A 22,759-nucleotide genomic window follows, 5' to 3' on the forward strand; every position below is an offset into this window, starting at 1 on the left:
CACCTCAATCATGTCCCCCCTCAGCCTTCTCTGCTCAAAGGAAAACAACCCTAGCCTTTTCAGTCTCTCTTCATAGCTGAAATGCTCCAGCCCAGGCAACATCCTGGTGAATCTCCTCTGCACCCTCTCCAGTGCAATCACATCTTCCTATAGTGTGGTAACCAGAACTGTACACAGTACTCCAGCTGTGGCCTAACTAGCGTTTTATACAGCTCCATCATAACCCCCCTCCTCTTATATTCTATGCCTCGGCTAATAAACACAAATATCCCATATGCCTTCCTCACTACCTTATCTACCTGTGCTGCTGCCTTCAGTGATCTATGGACAAGTGCACCAAGGTCCCTCTGACTTTCTGTACTTCCTAGTGTCCGACCATCCATTGTGTATTCCCTTGCCTATTTAGTCCTACCAAAATGCATTACCTCACACTTTTCAGGATTAAATTTCATTTGCGACTGCTCCGCCCATTTTACCAACCCATCTATATCTCCCTGTAATCTAAGGATTTCCTCCTCACTATTTACAACACCACCAATTTTCGTGTCATCTGTGAACTTACTGTTCATACCTCCTATATTCACATCTAAATCATTAATGTACACTTCAAACAGCAAGGGTCCCAGCACCGATCCCTGTGGTGGACCACTGGTCACAGGCTTACAATCGCAAAAACAGCGCTCGACCATCACCCTCTGCCTCCTGCCACTAAGCCAATTTTGGATCCAATTTGCCAAATTGCTCTGGCTCCCGTGGGCTCTTACCTTCTTAACCAATCTCCCATGCGGGACCTTATCAAAAGCTATACTGAAATCCATGTATACTACATCAACTGCTTTCCCTTCATCGACACATCTAGTCACCTCCTCGAAAAATTCAATCAAGTTAGTTAGACACGATCTCCCCCTGACAAAGCCATGCTGACTATCCCTGATTATTCCCTGCCTCTCCAAGTGGAGATTAATCCTGTCCCTCGGAACCTTTTCCAATATTTTCCCAACCACTGATGTTCGACTCACTGGCCTGTAATTACCTGGTTTATCCCTACAACCCTTCTTGAATAATGGTGCCACATTCGCTGTCTTCCAGTCCTCTGGTACCTCTCATGTGGCCAGAGAGCATTTGAAAATTTGTGACAAAGCCCCTGCTATCTCCTCCCTTGCCTCACATAACAGACTGGGATACATCTCATCTGGGCCTGAGGATTTATCCACTTTTAAGCCTGCTTAAACAGCTAATATTTCCTCCCTTTCAATGCTCATATATTCAAGTATATCACAATCCCCCTCCCTAATCTCTACATCTACATCATCCTTCTCCACAGTGAACACCGATGAAAAATAATCATTTAAAACCTCACCTATGTCCTATGGCTCCACACACAGTTTGCCACCTTGGTCCCTAATGGGCCCTACTCTTTCCCTGGTTATCCTCTTACCCTTAATATACTTATAAAATACCTTGGGATTTTCGTTTATCTTGCCCGCCGTGTTTTTCATGCCCCCTCTTCACTCTCCTAATTACTTTTCTAAGAGCCACCCTAAACTTTCTATACTCCTCTAGTGCCTCCGCTGTTTTCAGAGCTTGGGATCTGCAGTAAGCCTCCTTTTTTTTCCTGATCCAATCCTTTATATCCCTTGACATCCAGGATTCCCTGGGCCTGTTGGTCCGACCCTCCACCTTATCAGGTACAGGTTGGCTCTGGACGCTCACAATTTCCTCTTTGAATGACTCCCACGGATATGACGTAGACTTTCCTACAAGTAGCTGCTCCCAGTTCACTTTGGCCAGATCCTGTTTTATCAAATTGAAATCGGCCTTCCCCCAATTCAGTACCTTTATTTCTGGTCCATCTTTGTCCTTTTCCATAACTACCTTAAATCTTACAGAGTTATGGTCACTATCCCCGAAATGCTCCCCCAATGACACTTCTCCCACTTGACTGGCTTCATTCCCGAGGATTCAGTCCAGTACTGCCCCTTCCCATGTAGGACATTCTACATACTGTCTCAAAAAGCTCTCCTGTATGCATTTTAAGAATTCCGCCCCTTTTAAGCCTTTTACACTAAGACGATCCCAGTTAATATTGGGGAAGTTGAAATCCCCTACTATTATTACCCCATTAAAGTCACACCTCTCAGAGAATTGCCTACATATCTGCTCCTCTATCTCTTCCTGACTGTTTGGAGGCCTGTAGTAAACATCCAGCCAAGTGATTGCCCCCTTTTTGTTTTTAAGTTCTGCCCAAATGGCCTCATTTGAAGAACCTTCTAAGATATCATCCCTCCTTACTGCAGTAATTGACTCCTTGATCAACAGTGCAATACCACCTCCTCTTTTATCCCCTCCCCTGTCACACCTGAAGATTCTATACCCTGGAATATTGAGCTGCCAGTCCTGTCCCTCCCTCAACCATGTCTCTGTGATAGCAATAATATCAGAATCCCATGTGCTAATCAATGCCCTCAATTCATCTGCCTTCCTAGTAAGACTCCTTGCATTGAAATAGATGCAATCCAACCTTGTATTTTTCCCTTGTGCTTTACCAGGTCTATATTTGCTCTGCCTTCCAGACAGACTCACTTTCTGTTCTATATTACCCCCTACTGTACCTCCACTCTGCATCATATCACCCGCCAAATCAGTTTAAACCACGCACCGCCCCCCACCCCCCCCGCCCCGCCGCCCCCCAACAGAACTAGCAAATCTCCCAGCAAGGATGCTTGTCCCATTCCAGTTCAGGTACAACCCGTCCAACTTGGACAGGTCCCACCTTTGCCAGAAACAGACCCAGTAATCCAGGAAACTAAAGCCCTCCCTCCTGCACCATCTCTTCAGCCACGCATTCATCTGCTCTATCCTCCTATTTCTGAACTAACTAGCACGTGGCACCGGGAGTAATCCAGAGATTACAACCTTAGAGGTCCTGCTTTTTAATCTGCTACCTAGTTCCCCAAATTCTTGTTGCAGGACCTCATCCCTTTTTCTACCTATGTCGTTGGTACCAATGTGTACCATGACCCCTGGCTGCTCACCCTCCTCCTTCAGAATGTCCTGCAGCTGCTCTGTGACATCATTGACCCTCGCACCATGGAGGCAACATACCATCCTGGAGTCAAGTTTGCAGCCACAGAAATGCCTATCTGTACCCCTTACGATAGAATCCCCTATCACTATAGCTCTTCCCTGCCTTTTCCTCCCCTGCTGTGCAGCAGAGCCATCCTTGGTGCCACGGACCTGGCTGTTGCTGCTTTCCCTTGGGAGGTCATCCCCCCCCCCCAACAGTATCCAAAGCTGTATATCTGTTTGAGAGGGGGATGGCCACAGGGGAAACCTGCACTACCTGCCTGCGCCTACTACTCTGCCTGTGGTCACCAATCCCTTTTCTGCCTGTGCTGCCATTACCTGCGGTGTGACCACCTCTCTAAACGTGCTGTCCACGACGTCCTCAGCATCACAGATGCTCCACAGTGAATCCACCCACAGCTCCAGCTCCGTAATGCGGGCAGTCAGTAGCTGCAGATGGATACACTTCCTGCACACATGGTCGTCAGGGACACTGGAAGCATCCCTGATTTCCCACATAGTGCAGGAGGAATATACCACAGGGCTGAGCTCTCCTGTCATGACTTACCTTTAAATTAATTTAGGTACTCCCTTTAAAAAATACTAATTACACTAGGGGCCTTGTTCTACTCCAAACACTACCCACTACAATCGAAAGTCCTGAATAAATTACTCTAATTTAAGTAGTACCACTCACCTTATCACTTGTGTTTTTTTTAAAAAAAACCTTTCCCTTTTTTAAGCAATTTAAATACATTAACAGCTGTTACTTACCTAACCAATCACGTTGCAGAATTCCCGTGATGTCACTAAGTTTCTTTTCCGCTTTTCGAGTTTCAATGCGCGCTGAGAGACACAGGTCCGCCAGTCACTGCATCGCTCTGTTCCCAGGTCAGTGAGTGAGGGCCTCCAGTCCTGCTCTTTACTTACAGCCACCGCTCCGGATCAGCTTCCACACAGGTCCGCCAATCACTGCCCCGCTCTGTTCCCAGGTCAGTGAATGAGGGCCTCCAGTCCTGGTCATTACTGACAGCCGCCGCTCCGGATCAGCTTTCACACAGCTCCGCCAGTCACTGCCCCACTCTGCTCCCAGGTAAGTGAATGAGGGCCTCCAGTCCTGCTCTTTACTTACAGCCGCCACTCCGGATCAGCTTCCACACAGGTCCGTCAGTCACTGCCCCACTCTGTTCCCAGGTAAGTCCTGTGCTGTGATATCTTATTCTGTGTCTTTGTCATTTTTTTTTTTATTGATAATGCTCTTGTTAAGCTGCGTTTGCTCAGTGATTCAGTCTCAATCCAGTAATTTCACCAAACTACATAGAGTCATAGCGTTATACAGCATAGAAATAGGCCCTTCGGCCCATCGTGTCTGTGCTGGCTGTCAAGCACCCAACTATTCTAATCCCATTTTCCAGCACTTGGCCCGTAGCCTTGTATGCTATGGCGTTTCAAGTGCTTATCTAAATACTAGTTAAATGGTGTTCGAGTTCCTGTCCAGACCACCTCTTCAGGCAGTGCATTCCAGATTCCAAACACCCTCGGTGAACATTTTTTTCCTCAAATTCCCTCTAAGCCTCCTGCCCCTTGCCTTAAATCTATGACCCCTGGTTATTGACCCCTCCACTATGGGAAAAAGTTTCTTCCTATCTAACCTATCAATGCCCCTCATAATTTTGTATACCTCAATAATGTCCCCCCTCAGCCTTCTATGCTCTAAGGAAAACAACCCTAGCCTTTTCAGTCTCTCTTCATAGCTGAAATGCTCCAGCCCAGGCAACATCCTGGTGAATCTCCTCTGCACCCTCTCCAGTGCAATCACATCCTTAATATAGTGTGGTGCCCAGAACTGTACACAGTACTCCAGCTGTGAACTAACTAGCGTTTTATACAGCTCCATCATAACCTCCCTGCTCTTATATTCTGTGCCTCGGCTGATACAGACAAGTAGCCCCTATACCTTCCTAACCACATTATCTACCTGTGCTGCTGCCTTCAGTGATCTATGGACAAGTACACCAAGGTCCCTCTGACTTTCTGTACTTCCTAGAGTCCTTCCATCCATTGTATATTCCCTTGCCTTGTTTGTCCTCCCAAAATGCATGACCTCACACTTCTCAGGATTAAATTCCATTTGCCACTGCTCTGCCCATCTTACCAGCCCTTCGATAACATCCTCTAATCTAAGGCTTTCCTCCTCACTATTTCCGACACCACCAATTTCCATGTCATCTGCAAATTACTTATTATACCTCCGATATTCACGTCTAAATCATTAATGTACAGTTCAAGTTATTCTCCAGCATTCATTTATAACCAAGTTTGAGACAAAGTAAAATTCACTTCTCGGCTGTTTCACTCGTACTGACCCTGGTATCATAAAAACACAACAATAACTTGCATTTCAATAGCATTTTAAACATCAAAATACATCCCAAGGCACTTCACAGAAGCTGAGCCAGACCAAAGATACACGTTGAATAAAGGAGGAAGCAGCAGCAGCAGACAAAATATTGGTCAAAGCTCTGAATTATAGGGGGGTACAAATTGAGAAGAAGGAGGTTGAGAGGTTTAAAGATGGCAAAGCAAAGCAGAAAGTTGGGACAATTCAAAGTACGGCCGACACAGATGGTATGAGGAGAAGGTGAAATGTACAAATGGTCAGAGTTGGAGGAAGAGCGAGAATTTGGTGGTTGGGGGTACTGCAGGGCTGGAGGAGGTTACAGATGGTGGAGGGATTGCAGGGCTGGAGGAAGTTACAGATGGTGGAGGATTGCAGGGCTGGAGGAGGGTACAGATGGTGGTGGGATTGCAGGGCTGCAGGAGGTTACAGATGGTGGGGGATTGCAGGGCTGGAGGAGGTTACAGATGGTGGAAGGATTGCAGGGCTGGAGGAGGTTACAGATTGTGGGGGGATTGCAGGGCTGGAGGAGTTTACAGATGGTGGGGGATTGCAGGGCTGGAGGAGATTACAGATGGTGGGGGATTGCAGGGCTGGAGGAGGGTACAGATGGTGGGGGGATTGCAGGGCTGGAGGAGGTTACAGATGGTGGGGGGAATTGCAGGGCTGGAGGAGGTTATAGATGGTGGGGGATTGCAGGGCTGGAGGAGGTTACAGATGGTGGAGGGACTGCAGGGCTGGAGGAGGTTACAGAGACAGGGACAGACGAAACCATAAAGATGATTAAATGAGGATGAGAAGTTTAATTTGCAGGTGCTGGGGGTCCAGGATCCAATGTAGGTTCATAATGACAGGGTGATCAGTGAGCAGGGAGTTTGATTGATTTACATTTACAAAAGGTGAAAGGAGCAAAGCTGCTCCAGAGAGCCTCGGGAAATCGAGTGTACAGATGATAAAAGTATGGATTCGGGGATCAGCTGCAGATGGGCTGAAGCAGGGTGAAGATGGGTGATGTTACAGAGGTGGAAGGAAGCGGTCATTATAATGGAGAGAATATCATCTCGGAAGCTCAGCCCGGCCTCAAACAGAACACTGAGGTTGTGAACAGTCTGGTTCAATGTGAGACATCAAAATAAAAGCAAAATACTGCGGATGCTGGAAATCTGAAACAAAAACAAGAAATGCTGGAATCACTCAGCAGGTCTGGCAGCATCTGTGGAAAGAGAAGCAGAGTTAACGTTTCGAGTCAGTGACCCTTCTTCGGAACTGACAAATATTAGAAAAGTCACAGATTATAAACAAGTGAGGTGAGGGTGGGGCAAGAGATAACAAAGGAAAAGGTGCAGATTGGACCAGGCCACATAGCTGACCAAAAGGTCACGGAGAAAAGGCAAACAATATGTTAATGGTGTGTTGAAAGACAAAGCATTAGTACAGATTAGGTATGAATACACTGAATATTGAACAGCAGCAAGTGCAAACCTGAAGAAAAACAACCTGAAAAAACAGTGGGTAAGCAAACTGAACAAACTAGTTTGTTCAGCAGGTTTGCACTTGCTGCTGTTCAATATTCAGTGTATTCACACCTAATCTGTACTAATGCTTTGTCTTTCAACACACCATTAACATATTGTTTGCCTTTTCTCCGTGACCTTTTGGTCAGCTATGTGGCCTGGTCCAATCTGCACCTTTTCCTTTGTTATCTCTTGCCCCACCCCCACCTCACTTGTTTATAATCTGTGACTTTTCTAATATTTGTCAGTTCCGAAGAAGGGTCACTGACCCGAAACGTTAACTCTGCTTCTCTTTCCACAGATGCTGAGTGATTCCAGCATTTCTTGTTTTTGTTTCAATGTGAGACATTGTCTGGGACAGGGACAGAATCACTGGCGAGGGAACAGAATTCATAACGGTGGGTGAAGACCATGTCCTCAGTCTTCACAATGTTTAATGTGGGCTGAAGAATTAGAATAAATCTTCTGATATCAACATAAACATCTCCACCCCGACCAGCCTTCAACATCTCTGCACTCCTCCAAATCTGAGCCCGCGCCCGCACCCCACTCACCCAGGCCCGCGCCCGCACCCCACTCACCCAGCCCCGCGCCCGCACCCCACTCACACAGCCCCGTGCCCACACTCCACTCACCCAGCCCCGCACTCGCACCCCACTTACCCAGCCCCGCCTTCCACTGACGAAGCAAATGAATGGCAATGTACTGCATCCCCCACACCTAGAGTACTGTGTACAGTTTTGGGCTCCTTACTTATAGGGGATATACTTGTATTGTAGGTAATTCAGAGAAAGTTCACTTGTTTGGATTCTGTAATGAAGGAGGGATTTGTCTTCTGAAGAAAGGTTGGGCACTTTGGACCAATACACATTGGAGTTTGGAAGAATGAGAGGTGATCTTATTGACACATATAAGATTATGAGGGGGTTGACAGTATAGAAGCTGAGAGGATGTTTCCCCTGGTGGGAGAAATTTAGCTCGATGTCAGTAAGCAGTATTTGTATGACAGTGAGTGTGCAGTGAAGAATGCTGGTGAAAGAGTGTTTTATTAACAGAAAAGTCTGGAGTTTGGTGCAGGGGAAAATTCTCTGGTAAGTATTTTTCAAGCTGAAATTTAGTTTTACATTTAGTAATTGACTTTGACTTTTACAAATTGTAAAAGAGCCTGCAAGTTAGTGAAGATACCGAGTTAACAGAAACTGTCTGTCAGTGAGAGTTAACTGTCAATCAGCTGAAAGTGATTATCTGAATAGATGTTAATAACTGGAACAGGAAGCTGAGTTAACAGTTGTAACTTGGGTGTGAGTTATAAACTCTATCTAAGTGAACAGTATTTACTGCCACACACACTGGTCAGGAAAGAGTAACTTGTTCACAGAGAGTTAAAGTCAAGAATTTGGTGCAAGTTGTAATTCAGAGCAGAGAGGAAAGGAGATGCTGCTTTTTATTTTTTATATCCTTCCAGTTGCTGGTGAATGTTTTTCATTTGTCTCTAATGCGAGGAAACTTTATTACTTTATTAAATTAATAACTTTAACTAGAAAATCAATTCATTAATTAGTCTAAGATAATCAACTAAAATTAATCAAATAAGTCAGACTAGATGGCCATGGCAGGGCTTTAACTGCAGCAGGTGGGAATTTGTGGAGAACATTGTGATCCTGGACAACCATATCTAACATTGTACCATTGTTTAAAAAGGGATAGACCGAGGTATTACAGGCCAGTCAGTCTAACCTCAGTGGTGGGAAAATTATTGGTAAAAATTCTGAGTAACCGGATAAGTCTTCACTTGGAAAGACACAGATTAATCAAAGGTCAGCATGGATTTGTGAAGGGAAAGTTATGTCTGACTAACAGTTATTTAAGGCACAGAATGAGGCCATTCAGCCCATCAAGTCCATGCTGGCTCACAATTGGACTATCCAGTCAGTCCCAGTCCCCCTGCTCGATCCCCGTAGCTCTGCAAGTTCATTTCCATCAACTGGCCATCCAATTTCCTTTTGAAATCATTGTCTCTGCTTCCACCGCCCTCATGGGCAGTGAGTTCCAGGTCAGCATCACCCAATGTGTACTCAAGGATCTTCTGCATCTTTCCTCTGCATGTCTTGCCCAAAACCTTCAATCTGTGTCCCCTAGTCTAATTACCATCAGTTAATGGAACACCTTTTCCTTGTCTAACTTATCCAAGCCTGTCATAATCTTATACACTTCTATCAAATTGTCCCTCAATCTCCTTTGCTGCAGGAAAAACAAACCCAGCTTTTCCAACTTCTCCTTGTAACTACAATCCCCCATCGCTGGAACCATTCTGGCGGCACAGTGGTGCAGTGGTTAGCACCGTAGCCTCACAGCTCCAGCGACCCGGGTTCAATTCTGCGTACTGCCTGTGTGGAGTTTGCAAGTTCTCCCTCTGTCTGCGTGGGTTTTCTCCGGGTGCTCCAGTTTCCTCCCACATGCCAAAGACTTGCAGGTTGAAAGGTTAATTGGCCATTATAAATTGCCCCTAGCATAGGTAGGTGGTAGGGGAAAAGAGGGACAGGTGGGGATGTGATAGGAATGTGGAATTAGTGTCGGATTAGTATAAACGGGTGGTTGATGGTCGGCACAGACTCGGTGGGCCGAAGGGCCTGTTTCAGTGCTTTATCTCTAAACTAAACTAAATCTCCTCTGCATCCTCACAAGGACCCTCACATCCTTCCTAGGGTGACCAGAACTGGACACTGTACTCTAATGGAGGTCGAACCAGAGCTTTATAAAGATGTGGCATGTCTTCCCTGCTTTTGTACTCAATGTCTCTATTTATGAAGCCCAAGATCCCATATGCTTTGCTAATCACTCTCTCAATATGTTGTGCCACCTTTAAAGATCGATGCATATGCACCCCCAGGTCCCTCTACTGCAGCACACTCTTGAACTGCACCATTAAGTCTATATTGCCTCACCTTATCCCTTCTGCCAAAATACATCACCTCACACTTGTCAGTATTCAATTCCATCAGCCACTTGTCTGCCCGTTCTGCTAGCCTATGTTCTGTTACAGGCAGTTCATATTATCCTCACTGTTTGTCATTCCTCCAAGTGTGGTATCATTGGCAAATTTTGAAATTCTACTTTATTCTGAAATCCAAGTCATTTATTTATAGCAAAGAAATGCAGTTGTCCTAGCACTGACCCTTGGGGAATACCGCTGTCTACCATCCTCCAGTCCAAAATGCAACCATGTACTGCAACTTGCTGTTTTATGACTTTCAAATTTTGTTGTAGAGTCATAAGCAGATATTCCTTTAAGGCACAAAATCCCACAAAAATTGATCCAACCAATGCTAACAAGAGGAGTTAAGTTATTATTAAATCAAATTAATTGCCTAAAAGAGTAATAAGCCAGCGCATTGCAGAATTAAGCAAAGGAAGACTAAGATATTGACAATGAAAGAGAATATAAGTGTAGATTAGCAAGAGACATAAAACAGATTGTAATTGTGTCTATAGGTATGTAAATAGGAAGATATTACTGAAAGCAATTATACACCTTTTAGAAGCAAAGACAGGTGAAATTATAATGGGGAATAATTAAATTGTCTTCATGTTAAAGAAAATTTTAAAAAAACTTGCATTTATATAGCACCTTTCATGACCACCAGACGCCTCAAAGAGGTGAAAAGATATGTTAGCTTTTGTTACAAAGGCATTAAAGTCTAAGAATAAAGGAGTCTTAGTCTAATTATACAAGGTATTGGTGAAGCCATGCCTGGACTACTGTGGGCAGTTTTGGTTTCCTTATCTAAGGAGTGCAACGCAGGGTCATTAGACATGTTCCTGGGATGAAGGGATTGTCCTATGAGGAGAGATTGAGTAGGCCGATATTCCCTGGAGTTTAGAAGAATGAGAGGTGATCACATTGAAAGATATAAAATTCAGAACAGGTTTGACAGGTTAGAAGCTGAGAACATGTTTCCCCTGAGTGGGAAATCGAGAACATGGGGTCAGTCTCAGAATAATGGGTCAGCCATTTAGGACTGAGGTGAGAAATTTATTCATTCAAAGGGCTGTGAATCTTTGAAATTCGCTACCTCAGAGAGCTGTGTACACTTTGTTACTGAGAATATTCAAGACAGAAATTGATACAGTTTGGGGACCATGGGAATTAAGGAATGTGGGTTAGTGCGGGAAGATGGAGCTGAGGTCGAAGATCAGCCATCATATTGAATGGTGGAGCAGGCTTAAAGGATCAAATTTCCTATTCCACCTCCTGTTTCTTATGTTCTTGATATTGGTTCCAACAATGACCATTAGCTGCTTTCCCTGGCTTCCCAGAGAAGGTCCCACCCATCAGAGGATGTTCTTCCCTCTGATACTAGGGAGGTAACTTACCATTCTGGACCTGCTCAGGGCTGTAGAAGAGTATGTCTATTGCTCTGACTGTAGAATCTCCCACCACTATCACTCCCATATTCCTGTGCCCCAACTACCTCTCACACAGCCCCACTCGGGGTGGCCTCCTGATCCCACACTGTTGCTCAGGAAGACCCTTCTGAGTCTCTGAGATTGTTTTAAGCCCCTTTCGGGGCTGGGATTGGAGGTGGATGGGTGGGTGCTAAAATAGCCCCTCCGTCAGGCACACTGGTTCCTCAGCTACATCCTGGCTTCAGGCCATTTTCTTGGAGATGGGATGGAGGGAGGGAGGAGGCAGCAGGACAACCCCACCACATGTAACGGTTAACCGAGAAGTTCACGAAGAGCCTATTGTGGCTAGTTAAAGGAGGTCAATTGGGATTTTCCATTCGGCCTTCAGATCATTGCAGTCAGCGGGAGCCAGTTTCACTGCCTGGAGGCAGCCTCCCAGTGGCAGACGAGGAGGGCCAGTGCTCCAGGAAAGTCTAGAGGCCCATCTGCCTGCTTGGGTGAAGGAGCAGCCACACACTGCCCAGTAGAGGGGTTCCCCCACGAACAGTGGTGGTTTGGCTGCAAGACCCTCCAGCTTCGACAGCCTGTCTGCTGTCATTAATTAGATGGTGAGCCTGCCCTCTCTGGCCATTAACTGTCTGGCACAAACTAGGGCTTGTGAGTCCTTCCCCCGTGGGCGGGTTCGGGACATGGAAACAATCCCAACCTCTGTTTCCTTTCCCCGGATGGAAAATCCTGCCTATTTCTTTATCCCCCTTCCAGTCCCCAATACCAGGTATCTCCTGGGCAGTTCCAGTGCTCAGGGGCTCCGTCCACCTGTCAATATGATGCCCCTCTAGATGATCACACACTCAGTCCCTGTCCTGTTCCCTCTTCCTGTGTGAGCTGCAGATTCCTGCTCAAGACCTGGACACCTTTATCAGGACAGAAATTATATTTGAAGTATTTTGTGAACCTACTTGTGTCCATTCGCATTCTTGTTGAAGATGTTGGATCTTCTCCGCTGTTTGAACCTTCAGCCATGGTGGTGACAGGCGTTCCTAGATTCTGATATTCTGTAATAAATAAAATATTAATAGGAAGGTTACACAGAAATATGAAAATGAGAGGTGGAACGTTGCCTTGTTAAACATGATATCAGTCCCTCTTTCCCCATTAGTACAATAGCTGTTAGCTCCGGGATCGAGCATTTCCCGAGCGTTATGATCCACTCTCCACATCAGGTATGATACAGACAGATGCCCAGTGAATCACTGAATTATTTATGGCACAGAAGGCGTTCATTCAGCCCATCGAGTTCATGCCAGCTCTCCATGGAACTATCCAGTCACTCCCCCACTCGATCCCCATAGCCCTCAAAGTCTATTTCCCACAAGCGGCCATTCAACTTCCTCTTGAAATCATTGATCATCTCTGCTTCCACCTCCCTCGTGGGCAACGAGTTCCAGGTCATTACCACCCACTGTGTAAAAACATTCTTCTTCATATTCCCCCACTTCTCTTGCCCAAAACCTTCAATCCGTGTTCCCTAGTCGTTGTACCATCAGTTAATGGGAACAAATGTTCCTTGTCTAACTTATCTAAGCCTATCATAACCTTGGACACTTCTATTAAATCTCCCATCAATCTCCTTCGTTCTAAGAAGAACAAACCCAGCTTTTCCAACATAACCTTGTAACTAAAATCCCTCATCCCTGGAACCATTATGGTAAATCTTCTCTGCACCCTCACAAGAACCCTCAGCTCAGCCAACTCTGCCCACATCTCGTGAAAGAAGGAAACATGGTAACATAAGGCTAAGGAAAGAGTAATGGTATAAGTGAGTTAGTATCCATATGAAGACACTGAACTTCTTCCTACACTGCAGCAGTGGGCTGTATTTCCACCACCTCTACCCATTCACAGTTTGCCTGGATATCCTCCTGCGGTCTGGTGGATCGATGATGTTCCTATTCCTGCAGCAATTCTCCTGCAAAACCTCGAAAGCACCCTGCGGACATTGGGCGACCCTTGAGATGTCCACTGTGTCTGCCATAGTCCACAAACGTCACTTACAGTTGCTCACAGTCAAAATGCTCCTCCAAGTTTAGAGGTCCTGGTTATTATTATTCAGCATCAGCGATGGTGAAGATAATTTCTATCATTCTGCGACCCTCCAATGAGCAGCACAAGTGATGCTGATAATCCACTTATTTTATTTAAATGAAAGGGATGGACACAATTCTGGCTTTCTTTGTAGCCACAGGATTGGGTTGACATTTAGATGGTGGTGTCGATTCGATGTATTAAAAGCAATTACTTCACCATGAGGACGCTTGTCTAAAAACACTGCAATAATAAAAAACAGGGTAGAAAACAAGATATCCCACATAGGCTTTTGATAAGGTCCCACATGGGAGATTGGTCAAGAAGGTAAGAACCCATGGGATCCAGGGCAATTTGGCAAATTAATTCCAAAATTGGCTTAGTGGAAGGAGGCAGAGGGTGGTGGTCGAGGGGTGTTTTTGCAATTGGAAGCCTGTGACCTGTGGTGTACCACAGGGATCGGTGCTGGGACCCTTGCTGTTTGTCATGTTCATTAATGATTTAGATGTGAAAATAGGAGACATGATCAGTAAGTTCGCAGATGACATGAAAATTGGTGGTGTCATAAATAGTGAGGAGGAAAGCCTTAGATTATAGGACGATATAGATGGGCTGGTAAGATGGGCAGAGCAGTGGAAAATGGAATTTAATCCTGAGAAGTGTGAGGTGATGCATTTTGGGAGGACTAAATAGGCAAGGGAATATACAATAGATGTTAGAACACTGCGAAGTACAGAAGGTCAGAGGGACATTGGTGTACTTGTCCATAGATGATAAGGTGGTTAGAAAGACATATGGCATCTTGTTGGGCTGGAGGAGGAAGGAGACCATGAATGGAGCTAATCAGAAGCATGAAAACTTGTTCTGTAACAATTGGCACAAAAGCAAAATAGTGCAGATGCTGGAAATCTGAAATAAAAGCATAAAATGCTGGAAATGTTCAGCAGGTCAGGGAGCATTTCTGAAGAGAAAATCAGAGTTAACTTTTCAGCTCTGTGACTCCTTTGTTTTTGTCTCCACAGAAGCTGCCTGACTTGCTGAGTATTTCCAGCAATTTCTGTTTTTGATAAGGTTCCCCATGGTAGACTCATTCAGAAAGTAAGGAGGCATGGGATGCAGGGAAAGTTGGCTGTCTGGATACAAAATTGGCTGGCCCATAGAAGACAGAGGATGGTAGCAGATGGAAAGGATTCAGCATGGAGCTCGATGACCAGTGGTGTTCCACAAGGATCTGTTCTGGGACCTCTGCTCTTTGTGATTTTTATAAATGACTTGGATGAGGAAGTGGAAGGCTGGGTTAGCAAATTTGCTGATGACAAAAAGGTTGCTGGAGTTGTGGATAGTGTGGAAGGCTGTTGTAGGTTGCAATGGGACATTGACAGGATGCAGAGCTGGGCTGAGAAGTGGCAGATGGAGTTCAACCTGGAAAAGTGTGAAGTGATTGATTTTGGACGGTCGAATTTGAATGCAGAATACAGGCTTAAAGACAGGATTCTTGGTAGTGTGGAGGAACAGAGGGATCTTGGGGTTCATGTCCATAGATCGCTCAAAGTTGCCACCCAAGTTGATAGGATTGTTAAGGCGTATGGTGTGTTGGCTTTCATTAACAGGGGGATTGAGTTTAAGAACCGCGAGGTTATGCTGCAGCTCTATAAGGCCCTGGTTCGACCACACTTGGAATATTGTGTTCAGTTCTGGTCGCCTCATTATAGGAAGGATGTGGAAGCTTTAGAGAGGGTGCAGAGGAGATTTACCAGGATGCTGCCTGGACTGGAGGGCATGTCTTACAAAGAAAGATTGAGGGAGCTAGGGCTTTTCTCATTGGAGCGAAGAAGGATGAGAGGTGACTTGATAGAGGGGTACAAGATGATGAGAGGCATAGATAGAGTGGATAGTCAGAGACTTTTTCCCAGGCCAGAAAGGGCTATCACCAGGGGGCATAATTTTAAGGTGATTGGAGGAAAGTTTCAGGGAGATGTCAGAGGTCGGTTCTTTACACAGAGAGTGGTGGGTGCGTGGAATGCGCTGCCAGCGATGGTAGTAGAAGCAGATACATTAGGGACATTTAAGCGACTCTTGGATTGGTACATGGATGATAGTAGAATGAAGGGTAGGTAGTTAGTTTGATCTTATAGTAGTTAAAGGTTCGGCACAACATCGTGAGCCGAAAGGCCTGTACTGTGCTGTACTGTTCTGTGTTCTATGAGATCCCCCCTCACTCTTCTGAACTCCAGCGAATATAATCCTAACCAACTCAATCTCTCCCCATACCTCAGTCCCACCATCCCAGGAATCAGTCTGGTAAACCTTCGCTGCACCCTCTCTATAGCAAGAACATCCTTCCTCAGATAAGGAGACCAAAACCGCACACAATATTCCAGGTGTGGCCTCACCAAGACCCTGTATAATTGCAGCAAGACATGGACTTGAGTTCTCTCACTATGAAGGCGAACATGCCATTTGACTTTTTTACCACCTGATGCACCTGCATGCTTACCTTCAGCGACGAGTGTACGAGAATACATAGGTCTTGTTGCATATTCCCCTCTCTCAGTTTATAACCGTTCAGGTAATCTGCCTTCGTATTTTTGCTACCAAAGTGGATAATCTCACATTTATCCACATTATACTACATCTGCCATGCATTTGCCCACTCACTTAACTTGTCCAAATCACCCTGAAGCCTCTCTGCATCCTCCTCACAACTCACCCTCCCGCCCACTTTTGTGTCATCTGCAAATTTGGAGAATTTAATACACTTAGTTCCCTAATCTAAATCATTAATATATATTGTGAATAGCTGGGGTCCTAGCACCGATCCCTGCGGTACACCACTAGTCACTGCCTGCCATTCGGATAAAGACCTGTTTATTCCTACTCGTTGTTTGCTGTCTGCCAACCAATTTTCTATCCATCGCAATACACCACCCCCAATCACAAGTGCTTTAATTTTACATGCTAAACTTTTATGTGGGACTTTGTCGAAAGCTTTCTGAAAGTCCAAATAAACCACATCTACTTCCCCTTGCCCCCTGCATCAACTCTACTAGTTATATCCACAAAGAATTCTGGTAGATTTGTCAAGCATGATTTTCCTTTCGTAAATCCATGCTGACTCTATCCGATTCTCCCACTGTTCTCTAAGTGTTCTGCTATAAAATGTTTGATAATGGACTCTAGAATTTTTCCCACTGCCGACGTCAGGCTGACTGGTCTACAATTCCCTGTTTTCTCTCTACGTCCCTTTTTAGATAGTGCGGTTATATTAGCTACTTTCCAATCTGTAGAAACTGTTCTCTCTGGTTGGTGTTCTCACAATCCTGTGCTGGTTCACCTGCTGTTGTTCCTCAGTCTACAATCCCTGTTTACTTCCAGCTGTGGACCTTTCTCATCACTCCGTCATTCACCAGGAGATCTAATTATAGCAGGACAGAAAATGAGAATAACATTGCATCCTTCAAAATAAATGTAACGTTCATTTGTTCTCTAACGTTCAATAATAACGGGAACAAACTTAACTACAATAAATATTGAATTGAATAAACAGCCTCAAGTAACTGTGCTCCAACATTCCAGGTCTCTTTAATGCCACAGCCATAACATGTGAGAAATAAATTCTTCAGTCCCTTGTTCGAGAAGATCATACATTCCACATGTCTCAATCTTTAGTCCCCAGTTAGTAACAGTTCATTCCCCTTGACTCAAGGTTCAGGCCCAGTTAGGAACAGTTCATTCCCCACGACTCAAGGTTCAGGCCCAGTTAGGAACAGTTCATTCCCCATGACTCAAGGTTCAGGCCCAGTTAGGAACAGTTCATTCCCCATGACTCAAGGTTCAGTCTCCAGTTAGTAACAGTTCATTCCCCATGTCTCAAGGTTCAGACCCCAGTTAGTAACAGTTCATTCCCATGACTCAAGGTTCAGTCCGGTTTAGTAACAGTTCATTCCCCATGACTCAAGATTCAATCCGGTTTAGTAACAGTTCGTTTCCCATGACTTGATCTTCAGTCCCTGGTTAGATACAGTCTATTCCACGTGTCCACGTCTTCAGTTCCCAATTAGAGATACTGCATGCAGTGAATGAGTAAAATTAGATGCCACAAGCAATGAACTTGTTTTTCTTTTACTATGAATCATAATTTACATGCACAAGTGGACAATATACATTTACATGATTATAATAAAATATCTGAGTGAAAATTAGAATCAGTAACTGAATAATTTACAGTAGAGTGTGTAATTAAATACAGCCTACTCTTTGTTTGAAGAGAAATCAAATCACTGTCTCTAGAAATATGAACATTATTTGGGGAATTGGAGTTTGATGATTTATCAGGATCACTCTTGAGATGCAATAGATATGATTGGGTAATTGGAGTTTGATGATTCAATAGTGTAATAAATTATTTAAGAAGGATAGAATCTCTTCAATCTTTGGATGTTTATATAAATGGGTCAGTATAGATCAATAAGTTACTGACCGATTTTATCGACAGAAACCTTCTTTACTGATCCATGATGAATTATTGGATATCAAATTCTTGGACATTTCATTTACATAAAGAGAAGCGGTGTACAATCGGTGACTGAGGTGGAGCATGCTCACTGCCTCTACTGAGCCAGAACTCTGCATCAATTAATGATCCTCAGTTAGTCCGCTCCTCCTATTGCCTACGATCAGGTGATTGACAGCTGCTCCCATAAATCCGCAAACATGAAGCCCAAAGCCCCGCTCACACTTTTGACCAACACCGCGTTATGTATCTAATTTTATTCTTTCATGGGATGCGGTCATCGCGGTCATGGCCAGCATTTATTTCACATACCTATTTGCCATTGAGAGGGTGGTGGTGAGCCGCCTTCATAAACCCCTGCAGACCATGTGGTGTAGGTACACCCACAGTGCTGTGAAGCAGGGAGTTCCAGGATGTTGACCCAGCGACAGTGAAGGAATGGAGATCGAAGTCCAAGTCATAATGATGTGTGACTTGGAGAGACACTTGCAGATGGTGGTGTTCCTATGCATCTGCTGCCCTTGGCCTTGTAGGTGGTACAGGTAATGGGTCTGGAAGGTACTGTCAAAGGAGCATTCGCAAGTTGCTGCACTGCATCTTGTAGATGGTACACACTGCTTCTACTGTGTGCTGGTGGTGGAGGGAGTGAATGCTTAAGGTGGTGGATGGGGTGCTGATGAATCAGACTGCTTTGTCCTGTATAGTGTTGAGCTTATTGGGTGTTGTTGGAGCTGCACGCGGCTGAGCTTAACATCTGCCATAGGGAAAATGTTTGAAGCTATTATTAAAAATGTTATAGCAGAGCATTTAGAAACATTCAAGGTAATGAGGCAGAGTAAACATGGTTTTGTGAAAGGAAATCATGTTTAACCAATTTACTGGAGTTCTTTGGAGAAGTAACATGTGTTGTGGATAAAGGGGAACCGGTGGATGTACTGTACTTAGATTTCCAGAAGGCATTTGATAAGCTGCTACATCAAAGATTATTGCAGAAAATAAAAAGTCATGGTATTGGGAGGTAACATATTGGCATTGATAGAAGATTGGTTTGCTAACAGGAAACAGAGTAGGCAGAGTTGGGTCATTTTCTGGTTCTCAAGACGTAATGGGTGCTGTGCCACAGGGATCAGTGCTGGGGCATCAACTTTTTACATTTTATATAAATGACTTGGATGAAGGGACTGAAGGTATGGTGGCACAGTGGCGCAGTGGTTAGCACCGCAGCCTCACAGCTCCAGGGACCCGGGTTCGATTCCGGGTACTGCCTGTGTGGAGTTTGCAAGTTCTCCCTGTGTCTGCGTGGGTTTTCTCCGGGTGCTCCGGTTTCCTCCCACAAGCCAAAAGACTTGCAGGTTGATAGGTAAATTGGCCATTATAAATTGTCACTAGTATAGGTAGGTGGTAGGGAAGTGTAGGGACAGGTGGGGATGTTTGGTAGGAATATGGGATTCGTGTAGGATTAGTATAAATGGGTGGTTGATGTTCGGCGCGGACTCGGTGGGCCGAAGGGCCTGTTTCAGTGCTGTATCTCTAATCTAATCTAATCTATCAAATTTGCTGATGACAAAGATAGGTAGGAAAATAAGTTGTGAAGAGAACATAAGGAGGCTTCAAAGGGATATCGATAAGTTACATGAGTGGCTAAAGATCTGACAAATGGAGTATAATGTGGAAAAATATGAAATTGTCCATTTTGGCAGGAAGAATAAAAAAGAAGCATATTATCTCGATGGTGAGAGGTTGCAGAACTCTGAGGTGCATTGGGTTCTGGGTGTCCCAGTGCATGAATCGCAAAAGGTTAGTATGCAGGTACAGCACATAATTAGGAAAGCTAATAGAATGTTATCATTTATTTCGAGGGGATTGGAATACAAAAGTAGGGAGGTTGCACTTCAGTTATATAGGGCATTGTTGAGACCACATCTGGAGTACTGTGTACAGTATTGGTCTCCTTATTTAAGTAAGGGTGGAAATGCATTGGAAGCATTTCACAGAAAGTTTACTGGACTAATACCTGGAATGGGTGGCTTGTCTTTTGAGAAAAGAGTAAACAGGTTAGGCTGGAGTTTAGAAGAGTAACGATGTCTTAATTGAAACATATAAGATTCTGAGGGGTCTTGACAGGGTGGATGTAGGAAGAATGTTTCATCTTGTGGAAGAATCTAGAACTAAGGGTCACTGTTAGAAATAAGAGGTCACCCATTTAAGACAGAGATAAGGAGAGGGTTGCGAATCTTTGGAACTCTCTTCCTCAAAAGGTGGTGGAAGCTGTGTCTTTGAATATTTTCAGACAGAGGTAGATAGATTCTTGATAAGCGAAGGAGTGGAAGGTTATCGGTGTGGAGTTGAGGTTCCAATCAGATCAGCCATGATCTTGTTGAATGACAGAGCAGGTTCGAGGGGCCGAGTGACCTACTCCTCCTCTTATTTCGTATGTTTGTACGTTTATCCCGGTGGGGCATGCAGCAATGGTAATGCCATTAAATGCCAAGAGGAGATGGTTAGTTTCTCTCTTCCTGGAGATGCTCTTTGCCTGGCACTTGTGTGGCGTCAATGTTACTTGCCACGAGAGCATGGCTACCTGACCCGAGCCCGACAGGACCCGATGACATGTCGGGTTCGGGTCGGGTTGGCTTGTTCTTCCGGGTCTGGCATTTGGGCTCGGGTCGGTTCGCGCCAGGTCGGACACACTCTTACACTGTCACAGCCTTACGTAACAATTGTGTTTGTGAAACACAGGAAACCGCAGATCTTTTGAAGTGTGCTTCCTACTCTGCTTGGTATTTCAACTTACTGTGTACTAATCAATAAACGGTTTGTGCGTACATTGTAGTAGAACTCAGTCCCACGCTCATAATTATCTGGTTAGCCCTTTCTTGCCCTTTTCCTGATTCTAGGGGTGTTGAAAGTCTTTGCCATTTTAACCTGAATGAAATATTTACAATGTAATCAGTTTCTGCACTGTTCTGTAATAAGATGTTTTTAATGAGTTCTATTTTCATTGACACAAATGTAACCTTTTTGTGTTTTGATTTATCTTTTGGTTTTCCTACGCACTTTGTATTCTTGGCGACAAAAGCAGTTTAACAGCTTCAATCTGCATTAATAGGAACTTGGCCCTTTTCTTTAATTGCACAGTTTTCAATTGAATTGACTGCGTCCTGTTAGGGGTTGGTAAGACTTCTCGTGCCTGCCTCAAAACATATTGTATTGAATAAAGAATGTAGAGGAGGCTTGTAAGGTAAATTAAGAGAGTTAAAGGGAAAAGTCAACGAATTATGCTCTGAATTTGGAATATATTTAATGAAGTGTCAGACCTGATAAATCGCTGTTTTTAGTTTAATGTGGCCTCAGTGTTTGTGGATAATTAATGAAATTAAGAGGCATTTTTCATATACAAATCTGGGCATTGGTACTTAACAGTTGATATATAATTTTGAATATATTTTAATTACTTAATTCATGTGACGAAGCGGTCGTAAATCAGTTAATATTTTTGTTTGTAAAATCTGACCTACCAGGTTAAAATATTAAACCAAGGAGAGACATTTCAAAGATTACTGGACTAGTAATCCAGAGGCCTGGACTCGATTCAGTGACAGGCAGGACGTCAAGGTTGGAAACAATCCGTACTAGTCTGCAGTGAGTGATTCCATCGAAGGTAGAGCACAACCTCTTTAATATAGGAATGTATATTTTATAATAATTAATCACTCAGGACATTCCTGGTCTCTGCATCTCAGCTGCTCACTGGATAAACTTGCAGCAAGTATTTCAACCTGTAAAGCAGGAGTCTAGGTCATGTATAATGATATTTTCTGAGCCTTCGGGCAATGCTATGTTTATTTTAAGCAATACAGATACTGGTACAGTGTGGGACAACCTGTCTGGGCACAACTCCATGGGTTTCTGTTTAACTAGAGACCAAACAATCACTGACTTCTACGGTAACAATCTTCGACTCACTACCTCCAGTACGTGGCTCAAATCTTAATGTACTTTTTAAACAACCTTTCAAGTCCATTTACAGTTTTTGTTGCTTATCTGGACAAGCTTAAAAAGTAAAAAACAGAAGCTGGGTTAACTGAACATTCCGGTGGTCGGGTCGGGCATGGGAAAGAATGAAAGGACTCTGGCCAGGTCGGTCTGGTTTCATTTGCAGACCCGAGCAGGCCTTCACTTTCCACTTACCAGCCCAAGCCTGAATGTTGTCCAGGTCTTTCTGCCCCGGAGAGAGATGCGGCTGCTTACAGAACACCTGCGCAGGTTCAACCATGATCGCCCATAGTACAGCTCAAGTGTCATAGTACTGAGACGTTAACTCTGTTTCACTCTCCATAGATGCTGCAGGACCTGCTGAGTCTTTCCAACATTTTCTGATTATTAATTTGTTTAAATAATCACTAGCAGAGCGGCCAGGCTCAAACACAGTCTGGCTTCCTCGAACACCCGGGATTTCCTGCACACACGCACTGTTCCTCCCTGCTGGTAATCCAGGCATTTCCAGTGACATAAACAAAAACAGAAAATGTTGGAAATTCTCAGCAGGTCAGACAGCATCTGTGGAGAGAACAGCAGAATGAGTATTTCAGGTCAATGATCTTTCATCAGAATCCAATTCACAGGAAGTATTAATAAACTAAATCTCACAAAGTATTGGTAAAAGATGTAGGTGTTAAGGAGCATCCACGGGGAGAAGAGAGGTAGAGAGGAGGAAAGATTTAGGGAGGTAATTCCAGAGTTTAGGACCTAGGCAGCTGAAGACACTGCCCCAAT

At 44.4% G+C, this 22,759-nt stretch overlaps 1 protein-coding gene across 6 annotated transcripts in view; it reads right to left on the reverse strand.

Moving 5' to 3' along the window:
- LOC137345299 (NACHT, LRR and PYD domains-containing protein 3-like) overlaps positions 1 to 22,759 on the reverse strand; it is an 84,967-nt gene that overhangs the window by 57,191 nt on the left and 5,017 nt on the right. For 2 of the 6 annotated variants that reach the window (XM_068008795.1, XM_068008793.1), the window contains exon 2: positions 12,345 to 12,440. In XM_068008795.1, the coding sequence (XP_067864896.1) occupies positions 12,345 to 12,408 (64 nt within the window). In that variant the 5' untranslated portion in view covers positions 12,409 to 12,440. Of the gene's footprint in view, positions 1 to 12,344; positions 12,441 to 15,967; positions 16,039 to 16,804; positions 16,886 to 21,501; positions 21,638 to 22,174; positions 22,230 to 22,759 lie in introns of those variants that run through there. The other 4 variants (XM_068008794.1, XM_068008797.1, XM_068008796.1 and 1 more) reach the window with 4 other exon arrangements.

The sequence above is a fragment of the Heterodontus francisci genome, chromosome 28, assembly GCF_036365525.1.
Source record: "Heterodontus francisci isolate sHetFra1 chromosome 28, sHetFra1.hap1, whole genome shotgun sequence".
Lineage (NCBI taxonomy): Eukaryota > Metazoa > Chordata > Chondrichthyes > Heterodontiformes > Heterodontidae > Heterodontus > Heterodontus francisci.